General features: G+C 42.1%; 1 protein-coding gene across 10 annotated transcripts in view; it reads left to right on the top strand.

Moving 5' to 3' along the window:
- ABCB4 (ATP binding cassette subfamily B member 4) overlaps positions 1–14,697 on the top strand; it is a 79,458-nt gene that overhangs the window by 37,884 nt on the left and 26,877 nt on the right. For all 10 annotated transcript variants that reach the window (XM_053896935.1, XM_019443191.2, XM_019443194.2 and 7 more), the window contains 5 exons: positions 5,772–5,948; positions 8,809–8,955; positions 10,841–10,945; positions 12,786–12,863; positions 14,203–14,286. In XM_053896935.1, the coding sequence (XP_053752910.1) occupies positions 5,772–5,948; positions 8,809–8,955; positions 10,841–10,945; positions 12,786–12,863; positions 14,203–14,286 (591 nt within the window). The remainder of the gene's footprint in view (positions 1–5,771; positions 5,949–8,808; positions 8,956–10,840; positions 10,946–12,785; positions 12,864–14,202; positions 14,287–14,697) is intronic.

Raw genomic sequence — 14,697 nt, 5'->3', positions numbered from 1 at the left:
TAACATTTTAATGGGTGCTCGGCAGTCCATTCATTACATTAATATGTAATAAATTGCTTAGTCATTTTTCTAAAGTTGAATACTTGGTTTATTTCCAGTATTTCTCTATTCTAAATACATGTTTCTTCCTCTATCCAAAAGTAGAGTGTTCCTATGAAACCTTTCATAAGCCAAAATGGCGTAAAGCTTGGGGCACCTAGGTGGCTCAGTTGGTTAAGCATCTGACTTCAACTTGGGTCATGATCTTGTGGCTCATGAATTTGGGCCCTGCATTGGGGTCTGTGCTGACAGCTCAGAGTCTAAAGCCTGCTGTGGATTGTGTGTCTCCCTCTCTCTGCCCCTCCCCTGCTTGCACTCTGTGTGTGTCTCTCCCTCTCTCTCTCAAAAATAAATAAACATTTTAAAAAAATGGCATAAAGCAAAGAAGCAATTAGCATTAATTTACATAGAAAAAATTTTGAGCATTCCCAGACCCTCCAAATTAACCTGTCTTAGGCTTTTCTGATACCTTAGGATATACCTTGCTAACAGATGCACAGAAGAAATCAAGATACAGCACAGATGCTCGCAGATACAGTTCAAAGCTCTGACGGCAGTCAGAGTGGCTAAAATGAACAAATCAAGAGACTATAGATGCTGGAGAGGATGTGGAGAAATGGGAACCCTCTTGCACTGTTGGTGGGACTGCAAACTGGTGCAGCCACTCTGGAAAACAGTGTGGAGGTTCCTCAAAAAATTAAAAATAGATCTACCCTATGACCCAGCAATAGCACTGCTAGGAATTTACCCAAGGGATACAGGAGTGCTGATGAATAGGGGCACTTGTACCGCAATGTTTATAACAGCACTTTCAACAATAGCCAAATTATGAAAAGAGCCTAAATGTCCATCAACTGATGAATAGATAAAGAAATTGTGGTTTATATACACAATGGAATACTTTGTGGCAATGAGAAAGAATGAAATATGGCCCTTTGTAGCAACATGGATGGAACTGGAGAGTGTTATGCTAAATGAAATAAGTGATACAAAGAAAGACAGATACCATATGTTTTCACTCTTATGTGGATCCTGAGAAACTTAACAGAAGACCATGGGGGAGAGGAAGGAAAAATAAAAAGAGAGGGAGGGAGCCAAACCATAAGAGATTCTTAAAAACTGAGAATAAAAATAACTGAGGGTTGATGACAGGTGGGAGGGAGGAGAGGGTAGGCAATGGATATTGAGGAGGGCACCTGTTGGGACGAACACTGGGTATTGTATGGAAGCCAATTTGACAATAAATTTCATATTAAAATAAATTAATTGATTAATTTTAAAAAAAGCTCTGGCGGCTTGTTGCTGAAATGCTGAGTGTAGTTCCGGGGAAAGAGCTTGGCGGGGCCGCTGTCCATGCCCAGGGGCACAGCCTCTCTGGCAGCGGCTACGAAACAAATGCTGATTGCTATTTTCACTTTTCATCTTTCTTCATAGGAGCAAAAATTCTCTTCATATTTCTTTTTGCTAGCGTCAACAGGTACTAATGTAGATCTTTCATAAAAATGAAGTAGCATAATGCTGATGTTCAAAAAGGGGATACCTATACTGTCCCTTGGAAACATGGTACTAAAAATGTTAAGTCAAAAATTGGCTTTACCTTTTGACAAGTAACTTCTCTGAGCCTCAGTTTCCACATTTAAAATACTAACTCTAGGGGCGCCTTGGTGGCTCAGTCGGTTGAGCGTCCGACTTCGGCTCAGGTCACGATCTCGCGGTCCGTGAGTTCGAGCCCTGCGTTGGGCTCTGGCCTGATGGCTCAGAGCCTGGAGCCTGCTTCCGATTCTGTGTCTCCCTCTCTCTCTGCCCCTCCCCCGTTCATGCTCTGTCTCTCTCTGTCTCAAAAATAAATAAAACGTTAAAAAAAAAATTTTTTTTTTAAATAAAATACTAACTCTGGGGCACCTGAGTGGCTTAGTCAGTTAAGCATCCGACTCTTGATTTTGGCAAAGGTCATGATCTCATGGTTCAAGAAATCAAGCCCTGCATGGAGCTCTGTGCTGATGGAAAGGAGCCTGCTTGGGATTCTTTCTGTCTCTCTCTCTCTCTCTCTCTCTCTCTCTCTCTCCCCCTCTATGCCCCTCCCCCACTTACTCATGCTCTTTGTTTTTCTCTGTCTCTCTTTCTCAAAATAAATAAATAAACACTTAAAAAGTACTAAATCTACCATGCAAGTTTGTTATAAGGTTAAGAAATAAGCAACTGATTATACTAAACAACAACAACAACAACAAAAACAACAACTTCAAAAGAGTTGCTCTTATGGTATGCGAATTGTTTCAATAAAACTGTAGTTTTTTAAAAAGAAGCACTCAGGGGGTGCCTGGGTGGCTCAGTCGGTTAAGCATCCCACTTTGGTTCAGGTCATGATCTTAAGGTTTGTGGGTTTGAGCCCCGCATCAGGCTCTGTGCTGACAGCTCGGAGACTGGAGCCTGCTTCAGATTCTGTGTCTCCTTCTCTCTCTGCCCCTCCCCAACGTGTGCTCTGTTTCTCTATGTCTATCAAAAAAATAAATAAATGTAAAAAAAAAAAATTTAAAAAGAAGCACTCAACACAAAATAGATGCATGATAAATAATAGTTGCTGAAATTTAAAAGTCCTCAAAGTAAAAATACCAAATGAAATGATAGAAAGTATTATACCTCTTGCCACAATTTGCCAGAGAATGTTTTCCAACAGAACGGGAGTAAATTTTACTAACTGCCTCTCTTTATATGTCCTAGCCATCACAGGGTCTTTATCATTTCCCTAGTTTAAAAAATATGAATAATGTTCCTTTAATTCAGTTTTAGTTTTCATTGTATTAATGGGTACTAAGGCTGTGCGGTTTTGCCTGTGAAGACACCTTAGATCCTCAAAAGAGGTGGCCACTTTCTCCCCTGTCTGGCCTGCGTCTGTGCCCCTAAAAGAATGACCTTCCATTCCCACTGGCACTTAGGCTGGGAGGCTGCTGGGGGGTAAGGACAGCTCTGACCTTTCTCTAGGTATTCCATAACTTTTTGTTCCTGGGAGAAGTTGTACAGTGAAAGATGGAACAGTGTCGTGTGATAGACAAGGCCTGTCACCAACTAGGCACTGGTTTCAGCAAGTCATTGCGTTTTGGCGTCCTCGGTTGTTAAATGAGTGGAGTGTGCACTAAGATGACTGCTATTTCCACTGGCTCTGGCATTCCGTGATTCTTAGCCCCTTTGAACTTCTTGTCTTGGTACTCTCGCATTTCTCATTTCTGGTGTAGGCTTTACTTAACCATTTATTTGCTGGTGCTGTTGCAGAGATGGAGGAAAGAGCCGCAGTGGGCCTGTGTTTGCTAAATGCTCAAACTAACGTGTTTCTTTATTTTCCAAAGCCGAACCTAGTGTTAATAAAACCTGGTCTTGGTTATGTTTCTAAGTAGAATAGTCACTGCTTTTTCATTAGTTGGATTATTGGCTCTTAGTTGTTTCTTTTATTTAAAAAAATTTTTTTAATGTTTATTTAATTTTGTCAGAGCATGAGTTGGGGTGGGGGGCGGGGAGGCACAGAGAGAGAGGGAGACACAATCTGAAGCAGGCTCCAGGCTCTGAGCTGTCAGTACAGAGCCTGACACGGGGTTCAAACCCACAGAGGTTGGTTAGATCATGACCTGTGAGCCAAAGTCAGATGCTTAACCGACTGAGCCACCCAGGTGCCCCAGTTGTTTCTGTTACATGTATACTAACTTCTTCCTGATTATAAGTGTAATGCACTCTTATTTTTAAAAATTGAAGCCTTAAAAAAAAAATCCAAACATGAATATCTTTGAAACCTGAAAGACTCCCCATAATCCAAACCCCTGTTGATAATCACTAACAGCCATTTAGTATATGTTTTTCATCTTTGCTAGCCTGAAAGAGCTAAACAGGATTTCCAGATTTCTTTAATTTTCATGAGATTGAGCCTCTTTTCACATGTTCAGTGGCCATTTGTGTTTTTTCTTACATTAAAGTGTTCCTATTTTAGGCCATTTTTCTGTTGGGTTGTTCATGACATTCTTGTTGACTTCTAAGAACTCCTTGCATGAAAAGGAACTATACTCCTGCATGTATTGGAAATATTTTTCCTGCTTTGCTATTTCAGTTTCACTATGTAGTTTGTTTAGCTACCATAAGACAGATTTAAAACTGTATGTAGTTATATTATCATTTTTTTTCTCTTCACGTCTTCAGGATTTGGAGTTGTTCTTAGGATATTCATCGTATTTTCTTTCAACATTTATTGTTTTGCTTTGATAATTAAATATTTAAAACAGCTAAAATACATTCAGGTGTAAGAAATAAGGGCTAGTGGTTTTAAACGTATACTTCTCATCACCTGGCAGAAAGTGGCCATCTTGACTTTGGAGTTCAGTGACCTCAGCACCCACCAAATGAGGGCTTCAGGTAGGACACAGAACAACGTATTACAGGAGAGAGAGAGGGATTGTTCATTTGGTCATAGAAGGCTAAAATCATAATGGGCTTATTGGGAGAACTGTCTGTTGAGGTGGACCCTTCGATAGCATGGAGATGACAAAAAGAGGAAAAGAAAATGCCTTCATCAGTGGTGGTCCAGGCCATGAGCTAGAACTTGGGGGAGCCAGGAGTGAGCATGTGGTGAACCTGTGGAAGATTTTTGAGTTGGGATGTGATTTGAGCAGAACCGCCCTTTAGAGAAAAGAATCTGGTACTAGTGTGGGAGTGGATGGTAGCGAGGATGCAGGGATCAGTTACAAGGCCAAGGCTTTAGGTTCGTTTGGGTTAGGAGATGGTATAAAACAGTTCCAGTTATAAGCAAGTAAGGAAGTCCACCAAGCAGAACGTATCACTGCAATGTGGTTCCAGGCACATCGGTGATACTTTGTCAGGTATCAAAAGCACAACTGGAAAGCTAGGATCAGATTATATGCAGAGCTCTAGATAGGCCACTGTAGGTGCAGTAAGGCACAGTCATAGGATTGGATTTGGGGACAGGACCTGAAGATGAGGAGCAAGAACAAGACAGACAATACTATAATAACTCAGGCCCTGTATAATCCATTAAGATGTGCACTTGAACATGGAGAAAGCAAATGGAGAACCAGACTCAGATTCCCACAAGGTTGGCTTGATGTTCTTCGTCATGCATTGAGCTAGAGGTCCTTAAGTTACCTTTAGCTTGGTCCCTTTAAGGAGAGAATTGATCCCATGCAGGCAGTGAGGCTTAGCCTGCAAGTGAGGTCACCTGTGATGACGTGAGTCTGAGCGGGACACAAGGAAGAAAATGATTACAGTCAGCTAGTCAAGGAAAGCAGTTTAATTGCCTCCCATGGGGAGTGACCCAGCTTTTCTTTGTAGCTTTAAAAATGAGCCCTTGGTAACGTTTCTATTTATTCTTTTTCCCTTTGGTGGTGGTCATGACCTGGCCCCTGCATTCTTGCATGTTGACAGAACTCCTATATACCTGCCAGATGATGAAAATTTGGCCTTTTAATTTTTGGGAAACACTTTTATACTCCAATATTTATATTGTTCAAATTGAGTTTAACCTTTCTGTCCTTTTTAACCTTGAACACAACTTCTGTGTGTTGTAACACCTCTTTACAGTTTTCAAGCTAACCTTGATTGAAAAGCTGTTAGAGAATCTTAAAGTCATGACACATGTAATATTCACCGTGACTCCATGGCTCTAAACATGGAGGTTATCTCCCTTTGGGGACACACACACATGTGCACAACTTAACATTTTGTTCTTCTTTCAGACATCAGGAAATCAGATGGAGTCAGGAGAATTTGATGTGGAACTAAGTAATGAAAAGGCTGCGATAGGAATGGCCCCCAATGGCTGGACATCCCGCATATTTAGGAACTCCACCCATAAAAGCCTTAGGAATTCACGAAAGTATCAGAATGGCCTTGATGTGGAAATCAAAGAACTCGTAAGTTGCTTTTCACTTAAATCTTTTGTGATATAGTTTGGCCGTTGAAATTCTTATCCTTGCAAGTATATTGCAGGCACAGATGATTCCTACTGTGAATTATACCCTTCCTGGAAAAAAGGAAATTGCAACTTTTAAATGTATTGGACAATGAATAGAAATCAATTCCAATTAAAAGTGGACTTCTGGTAGATCCAGATACACAGTCTGTGTTTCGATGGTTAAAATTAAAAGTAGATACTCCATTCATCTTTGAGATCCAGAGATAAAGCTAGTCTAAAGTAAAAGGCTCCGATATTTGCATTCTGTTAAGGGACTAACCTCTCATGGCCTGGGCTGAAAAAGCCAGAATAACATCCATCTAAATAAAGTAAGACTCTGCATTTTTCTTTGACATAAAAAAGCGTTAGTGGTGAGAAACCCAAGGCTAGTATGGCCATGGCTCTACAGTTCCCTTGGACTCAGGCTCCTTTCATCCTTATCTTCACTATCCTTGCCTGTGACTTGCACCCATGTGACCTAAAAGGGCCCCTGAAGCTCCAGCTGTAACATCTTTATTCCCAACAGCAGGAGGAAACAGAGATTTTCCACAAGTTCCATACAATGCTTTTATTTATATCATTGGCTGTAACTTCATCCCACGGCCATACCTAGCTACAAGGGAGGGTAAGAAATTGGATCTTTTTACTGTATGCTATTACCACTCTGAATTGGATTGGAATTCTCTTACTAAAAGAAGGGGAGAATGTTCAGAAATAGCAAAAGTTGTATGTTCTTTAACACTTCTCACCCAAAGACCTGTGATATCATTAATTCAAGTCAACAGAAACTTTTGTAATCGAGGGGAAATCCATTCCAAGAAAACATAGTTTCTTATTTCACGAGATTGTTTGAAGACACATTACTTGATAAAGGTTGAGTTTATTTTTACTCTTGTCTTAGCCTTAAGAAACTAATCGTACTGAGAGTTCGTTGCATCTGTTTTTCTCTGCCCACAACATTACTTACTGCAGAAATTACAAGGGCTCCCTTAGAGGTCTTCATCTTGGTATATTTATGAAAAGGAGAGTAACAATCATACTATTGTGAATTTGCATTATCTGAAGTAATATAAATACCCCCCATCTTTTGGCTATGGAAGTCTCCAGTTTTTTCTCATTTATGTTAAGAGCTGTGCTGCTAAGTCTTTACAGTCTGGTATTTCAGAGGACCACTTGAAGGGAAATGCACTTCCCTTGAAGAACTGCACAGAGAAGAGAGGAAGGCAGAAAATGCCACAGTCAACAAATTGTCACAAGTACCATCAGAGACGGTTTGACAGTGTGCCCAAGGAGAGGGAGGAATTAAGTGTGATGAGAGGGACCTGGGGACACCTGTTTGTGTGTGTTGTGTTGAAGAGCATTCTGAGTAAAAGCTCATTTATCAGGCTGGAGACCAGGTCTTAGAGATAATGCTAACTATTGGGGGGGGGGGGCGGTAAAATAAAACAGAAAATGGGTGGCTTGAAAAATGAAAGCTGAGTAGAATCTACCCCTATGTTCTCTGTTTCATAGAGACCCAAACATGGGGCTCCGCAGTGGCTCAGTCAGTTAAGCATCCGACTTTAGCTCAGGTCATGATCTCACGGTTCATGGGTTCAAGCCCCATGTAAGGCGCTGTGCTGACAGCTCAGAGCCTGGAGCCTGCTTCAGATTCTCTCTCTCTCTCTCTCTCTCTCTCTCTCTCTCTCTGCCCTCCCCCACTTGCACTCTGTATCTCTCTCTCTCTCTCAAAAATAAACATTAAAACAACAAAACATAGAGTCCCAAACATGACCTATTTAAATGACCATAAGGCTATGGGATTCCATGTGCACCTTTTCTATCTAGTTTAATTTTACAGGATAATATTCTGATTCCAAAAGTAGTTTATATGACCTAAATCCTTCATGTTTGAGCAGACCTTGAATTTGACATTTGCTGAGAATCTGATATGGGCCAAGCACTAGGATAGTTTCTAAGGATATAAAGACATAGTCTGCGGGTGGGTGGCTCAGTTGATTAAGTGGCAGACTTCAGCTCAGGTCATTATCTCATGGTTCATGGGTTCGAGTCCAGCCCCGAGCTCTTTGTGGACAGCTCACAGTCTGGAGCCTGCTTCAGATTCTGTCTCCCTCTCTCTCTGCCGCTTCCCCACTCACAGTTTCTCTGTCTCTCAAAAAATGAATAAAAACGTTAAAAAAATTAAAAAAATAAAGACATAGTCTTCACCTTAAAAAAAAACACCCAACATATTAAAAAACAAGGCTTGGAAATAAATAAACGGGGGAAAAATGCAAAATAAGCTAAGCTTTGAAATAGGAGAAGCCAAGGAACAGTGATAAAAGAAAAGGGGCATAATTAATTTGGTTTTGTGAGTTAGGAACACGTCACGGAAAAAGGCAGCACTGGACAGGGTTCTGGGGGTGAGGAGACCAGGTCCAGGTTCATAATGGTATCCCACATTTATAAGGACATTTATCCATCTTTTCATGGGTATTATCTCATTTAACCCCAACATCATCCTTGTGTTGAGTTGGGACAAAATTCTAGAGCATTTTGTGCCCAGGTCCTGCCTCTCCTCCCTCTGCTGAGCTAGTCACATCATGAAGACTGCTTCTTGAGTGAACAGCTCTTACTTACCTTATGTAATCTGTGGACACTGTTAACATTTTATAACAGACCATCTTACTCTCTAGGAGACTGGTGTGGACTGGTTATTCTCAGCACCTAGTTTGGAAGTTCTTTGAGGACAATGCTGTGTCTTTGTCTACAAACTCTGGTGGTAACTGTTGTGTTATGACCAGTTTGTCCTGATACATAGATGTATGTGTGTGTGATAGGATGAAAATGTGCCACCAGTGTCTTTTCTGAAGATCTTGAAGCTGAATAAAACAGAATGGCCCTACTTCGTGGTGGGAATAGCATGTGCCATTGCCAATGGGGCCCTTCAGCCGGCATTTGCAATCATGTTCTCAGAAATGCTAGCGGTAAGTTTGAAACCATCATGTAGTAGTTTGAATTAAATGCATTCTCGGGGCACCTGGGTGCCTCAGTTAAGCGTCCAACTCTGTATTTTGGCTGAAGTCATGATCTCATGGTCTGTGAGTTCGAGCCCCACACGTTGATGGTGCAGAGCCTATTTGGAATTCTCTCTCTCTACCCTTTCCCCGCTTGCATGCTTTCTCTCTCTCTCAAAATAAGTAAGCTTGAAAAAAAATAAAAATTAATAAAAATTAAAAATCCGTTTTTGTGCTGACCTCCCCACTGGGTCCATTTTGGAGTAAAGCTTCCTCCATTTTGGAGTAAGCTGAAGTTTTTAATTCCCCTTTGAGGAAAGACGCAAGGCAAAAGAAAAGGTAGCCTTTCAAACGATTCCAAGTTATGATACTAATGAAATTGTAAGTTATAAAATCACTAACAGAGGCTTTTAATTAGCTCTTCATTGAGGTGAAGACGGTGCTCCCTTTCCCAGTTGAGGAGAGCAGGTGCAGGCTCCAGGAAGGCTGGGAGGAGGTGGAGGACAGGCTCAAGTCCCAGCCCCCAGGGACCAAGCGCTGGGCACAGACCGGCCTCGCCATTTCCCGGCTGTGCATACATGGGCTGGGTGCTGCCCTTGTCGGTCCCCAGTTCCTTCATGTATAAAGTAATCCTGCCTCACAGGCTGGCTGAGGATGGAAAGAGATGCTACAGATAACTATAAGGGGAGTGTTGAAGAGTGTCTGCCTCAGAGTGAGTATTCAAAAACTAATAGCAAGTACATCATCGTTTTAGCAATCCTTCCCTGGCCTGAAGAGTCTAAGAAAACTCATAGTATCTAATCCAACTTCCTTGGGGAACATTTAGAGAAAGTTATCAGAAACATCTAAGGCTCCATTACACCCACCATTTATATTGTATAATCTTAGTCAACCCCTAACATTATTGCAGAGACTTTCTTGTTAAGATAAATTCTTCTTCATCATGTTATAAGTTTATTGTACTTGTGACATGGGACATTGGTCTCCAATTAAGAGCACAAGCCAAAACAGTAGTAAATTAGAAAGGACCCTTCAAATGTTTTAAAATTAGAAAATAAAGCAATCCCTAGCTCTTTTGCAACTCAAGAGCTGTGCAGACTGTATTTCTATTTTGGGGCCTCTCCTACATGCCAAATGCTGTCCTGGGCACCAGAGATAAAGCAGAAAATAAACCAAGCCCTGCCCTCAAACAATTTACTTTCTGTTGGGACAAACACAGAACACACAAACAAAACACAAACACGTAGCGTGTCAGGGGACAGCAAGTCTTTTAAAGGCAGGGTCTGGCAGCAGGGGGCTGGAGGTGGAGGTGCTGTTTGATGTTGATTGGTCAGGAGCAAGCAGAGCCCCTGTGGGGCAGGGGTGCAGGGCTGGGGCCAGGCAGGCACCAATTGGGGCAGAGGGAACAGCAGTGCAGAGGAAGAGGAACAAACACCAAAATGTGCAACCACACACAATCCAGATGCAGTGTTTCTTCTCATGTTAATTTCCACGTGACCTTCAAGTTCTGGGAGATGGGAAGTAGCATCGTGGTCCCCAAGGGCCTGGGGAGTGGGTATGGTGGGGTTCCTGTTTCACGGGTGCAGAGTTGCAATCTGAGATGATGAAAAAGTTCTGGAGATGGGTAGTGGTGAAGGTTGCATGACACGACACAGTGAATGTATCTTATGCCTCTGAATCGTACACTTAAAAATGGTTACGATGGCAAAGTTTTTGTTGTATGTATTTTACAATTTAAAATAAAACCCCACATGTTCAAAGCCCAGTTTTTAAACTGTAATGCTGAAGCCATTATTATGGGAAGAGTGAAGAGAATCATGTAATCCAAGTGGGCATTTTAAATGTTCTTTTGTAGGTTTTTGGACCAGGGGATGATGAAGTAAAGCAGTGGAAATGCAACATGTTCTCGTTGCTTTTTTTAGGTCTGGGAATTATTTCTTTTTTTACTTTCTTCCTTCAGGTAGGTACCTATGATTTCATCTTCTCGTAAGTCTACCTTCTATTAGAGAATATAAACTATTAGGTTTTATTATCTATTAATATACATTAATTATCAATTAAAACCTAATGGAACTGTTGAATCTTAAATTGAAATGAATTGCAAGCATAGTCTTTGCAGCTCTTTCAGAGGGCAGTGTCCTGAGCAGAAGGAATAGAGACTTTGCTATGTTCTAAATTATATTATGTCCCAGGTTTGCCCACAGCAGACATTCATTACAAAGGAAAAAAGAGACTTGAATTCATAAGAGAACATAAGTACCAGTTAAACTCATTATAAACTAGAAAAAAAATCAGTACACCAGTATATTCTCTTTTTTGCTATTACTTTTGGTACCGTTTCAAGCAACTTCTCTGATCTTTTCCTCCTTAACAGATGAACTCTGTGTAAGAACATCTATAATACTGCATTTATATATTGTAAACCTGGGCAAAATGAACTAAAAAGCCTGTTCTGTTTGTACTTTTCTACCCAGATTTACTAAATTTCTTTTGTCTCTGTAACTCAGCACCACACAGGCCTTTCCAATACAATCCAGTAAGTCAGCAAAATGAGGTCTCCTAGTCTTGTCCACTCTGCTTGTCTTCTGTCTTGTTGAGCCAATGGTAAAAGTAAGCCAAGATTTTTATTTGGAAATCATTGCCTTACTGGTAGCAATGCAGTGATGCAGTCCAGCCCCAGGCCTGGTGTGTTAGGGAGTGGGGATAGTTTTAGAAATGTATTTTATATACTGTGGGAACAGTGGGATGACGAATAGAACTGCAGTGCCCATATTGGCCTTGAGCGCTGTGCCGGCCGAGGAAGGAGGAGACTGCAGTAGCCCGGGCTTGGCCTCCTGGAGCAGACTCATCCCCAGGTACTGATCACCTACTCTCCTGGCTTAATAAAGACTCCTGATGTGTCCTCCCAGAGCATTCTCTGCACACCTACACCAAAGCTCTGTGTGCCTGGAGGTCTCACCCAGCCCAGCGGTGGACATCTGTGCTGCTCTTCCATTTGAACATGGCATAATTGAGAGAGAAATTTTCTGGCAAGGCCGCTTGAGGAGGAAGAATAGCCTAATTGTTCCCCCAATCTGAGAACAGGTGGAGCTGTGACAGAGAACCAGCAAACTCGTGTGGAACTTGATAGTACAGACCTCCTCCTTCCCTCTACACTACACAAGACAGAATGTGTTCCTGCATGGAGTTTTGTTACTTGTGCTTCCGGCGGTTTAAAGTATCAGGAACATGCCAAAAGTTGTAATTCTATACGATACTGTGCTTACTGAGATGCCCTTGAAAGTTGGGGAAAGGAAATACATTTAGAATGTTTCAGAAGCCAGGGGTGTCTGCGTGGCTCAGTCGGTTAAGCATCTGACTATTGATTCCAGCTCAGGCCACGATCTCACAGTTTATGGGTTCCAGTCCCATGTCGGACTCCATACTGACAGTGCGGAACCTGCTTGGGATTCTCTCTCTCTCCCTCTCTGCCACTCCCCTGCTCACGTGCTTGCGTGCTTTCTCTCTTTCAAAAATAAATTATTTAAAAAAATTTTTTAAAAGAATGTTTCAGAAGCCATAACTGGACATTTGTAAGGTTTTTGGTGTCAGGATTCTTTTGTATGCTAATGATTGGGCAAGTACATGAATTTGAAATTTGGACTTGGAATTAGTGTTTGGTCATAGACTTTTGTTACCTGAATAGTGGACTAATGTATGTGTAATGTAAAAACTAATATGAGTATACCCACTTGGGTCAAATACTACCGATGATCAAAAGGGACAACAGCTTTTTTTTTTTTTTTTTTTTTTTTAACCAGGGCTTCACTTTGGGGAAAGCTGGTGAGATCCTCACCACAAGGCTTCGGTTAATGGCTTTTAAAGCAATGCTAAGACAGGTAGGTGTGTGCACTGGAGAATGCCTTCTGCTCAGATTTCTTAAATTCACAGCCTCTTTCTGTCGTTTGGATGTGTGTAGTTCATGACCATGCCCACCTACCCCATCCATGCTTTCTTGCAGGGACTGGGCAGGGCCCTACCAGTTGTCCTGGTCTTTCAATATCCAAAGACTTTTCAGGAATTTCATGGGAGTGCGCTTAATTTAGGTAGCTTTTTGAGCTTATTTTGTAACTATCTCTATCCATATGGATACTGTCATTTTTAAGGACCTGTATCTCTTCTCTGGATTCTATGCAGGCCCAAGCTAGGCATCTGAGACCCCAAGATATCTTGAAACAAAGGAGAAGGTGGTTAGTAGGATTCATGTGCCACAACTGACTGTGCTAACTATACATTTTCCCAAATGTTGGTAACTGAGTTTCGGTTTTGTCTTACTTGAGCTCTGTTTTCATATTAATTCAGGTGTTGATTCACTCAGTCATTACCAACTATGGGCCCCTGTGCTGTTAGCCGGGACTGTAAAATGCATTATGTGCCCTCTTGAGAAGTCCACAGTCTAGTGCAGGACATATGGGGAAATGTGCTTATATGAATTCTCTGTTTTTATAGAGGAGGCTTAAGAGAGAGGGCCAGAATATTATCCATGCTCACGGATTATATCCATGCTCACAAAAAAGCCCATAGCAGGTATCCTATTTAGAGCAGGTCTGAGTTGAGAAACGTTTTTTGCAGTATCTTTTCAGTGTTGCTATGTGGGGAAGATGATTTGCTGTGAAACTCACATGCTATGGATGAGTGTAGGCTGCGGTTAAAATCTTATCTAACATACACTTTTTCAGTTCTTGGTTAAAGAAACCAAAAGAAACAAAACACGGTGAGGAAGCAGGGCTGATTTTCTCCTGCTTAGGAGTTACAGGAGCTGTGTTGAACACCACTCCATCCCGTCTATGCAGTGCATCACCTCAGCAGGGAGGAGGTGTCTGCAGTGCATGGGGTAAGGATGGGGTGGTGAAATATGCCCACCTGTGCCCACCCCCTCAGGTGCAGCTGACGGGGAACACAGCTGCAGCTAGAGCAAGCCCTACCCCACTCCCAGCCCCCAGATCAGCTGTGGTCTCCTGGCCACAGCAGGGCAGCCTGGAGCAGGGGTCCTAATGGACCCCAAGGGTGCGTGTTCCTGTCAGGGACCGCAGCTCCGCACTGCATGTCCACTCTCCCCTGACTCCGGGGCCACATTAGGTATGGGTATTTCCAGCATTGAAGGTTTTGGAGGTTTCATCTACTTTTCTTGGCTCATTTTAATTTGGAACTAATTTAAAGGTGTGCTTTGTGCCACAGGACATGAGCTGGTTTGATGATCATAAAAACAGTACCGGTGCCCTTTCTACAAGACTTGCAACTGATGCCTCCCAGGTCCAAGGAGTATGTAGACTGCATTCTACTCTTTTTCTTTAATGTGGTTTTGAATAAAAATATGGCACAGCTGCATCGGTGATGCAGCTGGAAATAACAGAAAACTCAAACCTAAACAATAAAGAGGAAAGTTGGACTTCAGGGTTGATTGATCCATTGACTCAAAACCGTCATGAAGGACACGTGAGCCCTCTGTGTGTATGTGTGTGTAGTTCTGTGTGTGCGTGTGCCCTCTGTGTTGTATGTTCTGTGTGTGTGTGCCCTCTGTATGTGTGTGGTTTTGTGTGTGGCTCTGTGTGTGTGACTCTGAGTGGCTTTCAGTCCTCCAAGATGGCTTTATCCTAACGCTCCTTTCCTCGTGGTGGTAAGATGGTTAACAGTGACAAACAGGAGGGTCCAGTGAGAGAGCGCCCACCTGTA

Source organism: Panthera pardus, unplaced genomic scaffold (genome assembly GCF_024362965.1).
Source record: "Panthera pardus isolate Hobbes unplaced genomic scaffold, ASM2436296v1 HiC_scaffold_8, whole genome shotgun sequence".
Classification (NCBI taxonomy): Eukaryota; Metazoa; Chordata; class Mammalia; order Carnivora; family Felidae; genus Panthera; species Panthera pardus.
This window is presented reverse-complemented; position numbering and strand designations above follow the sequence as displayed.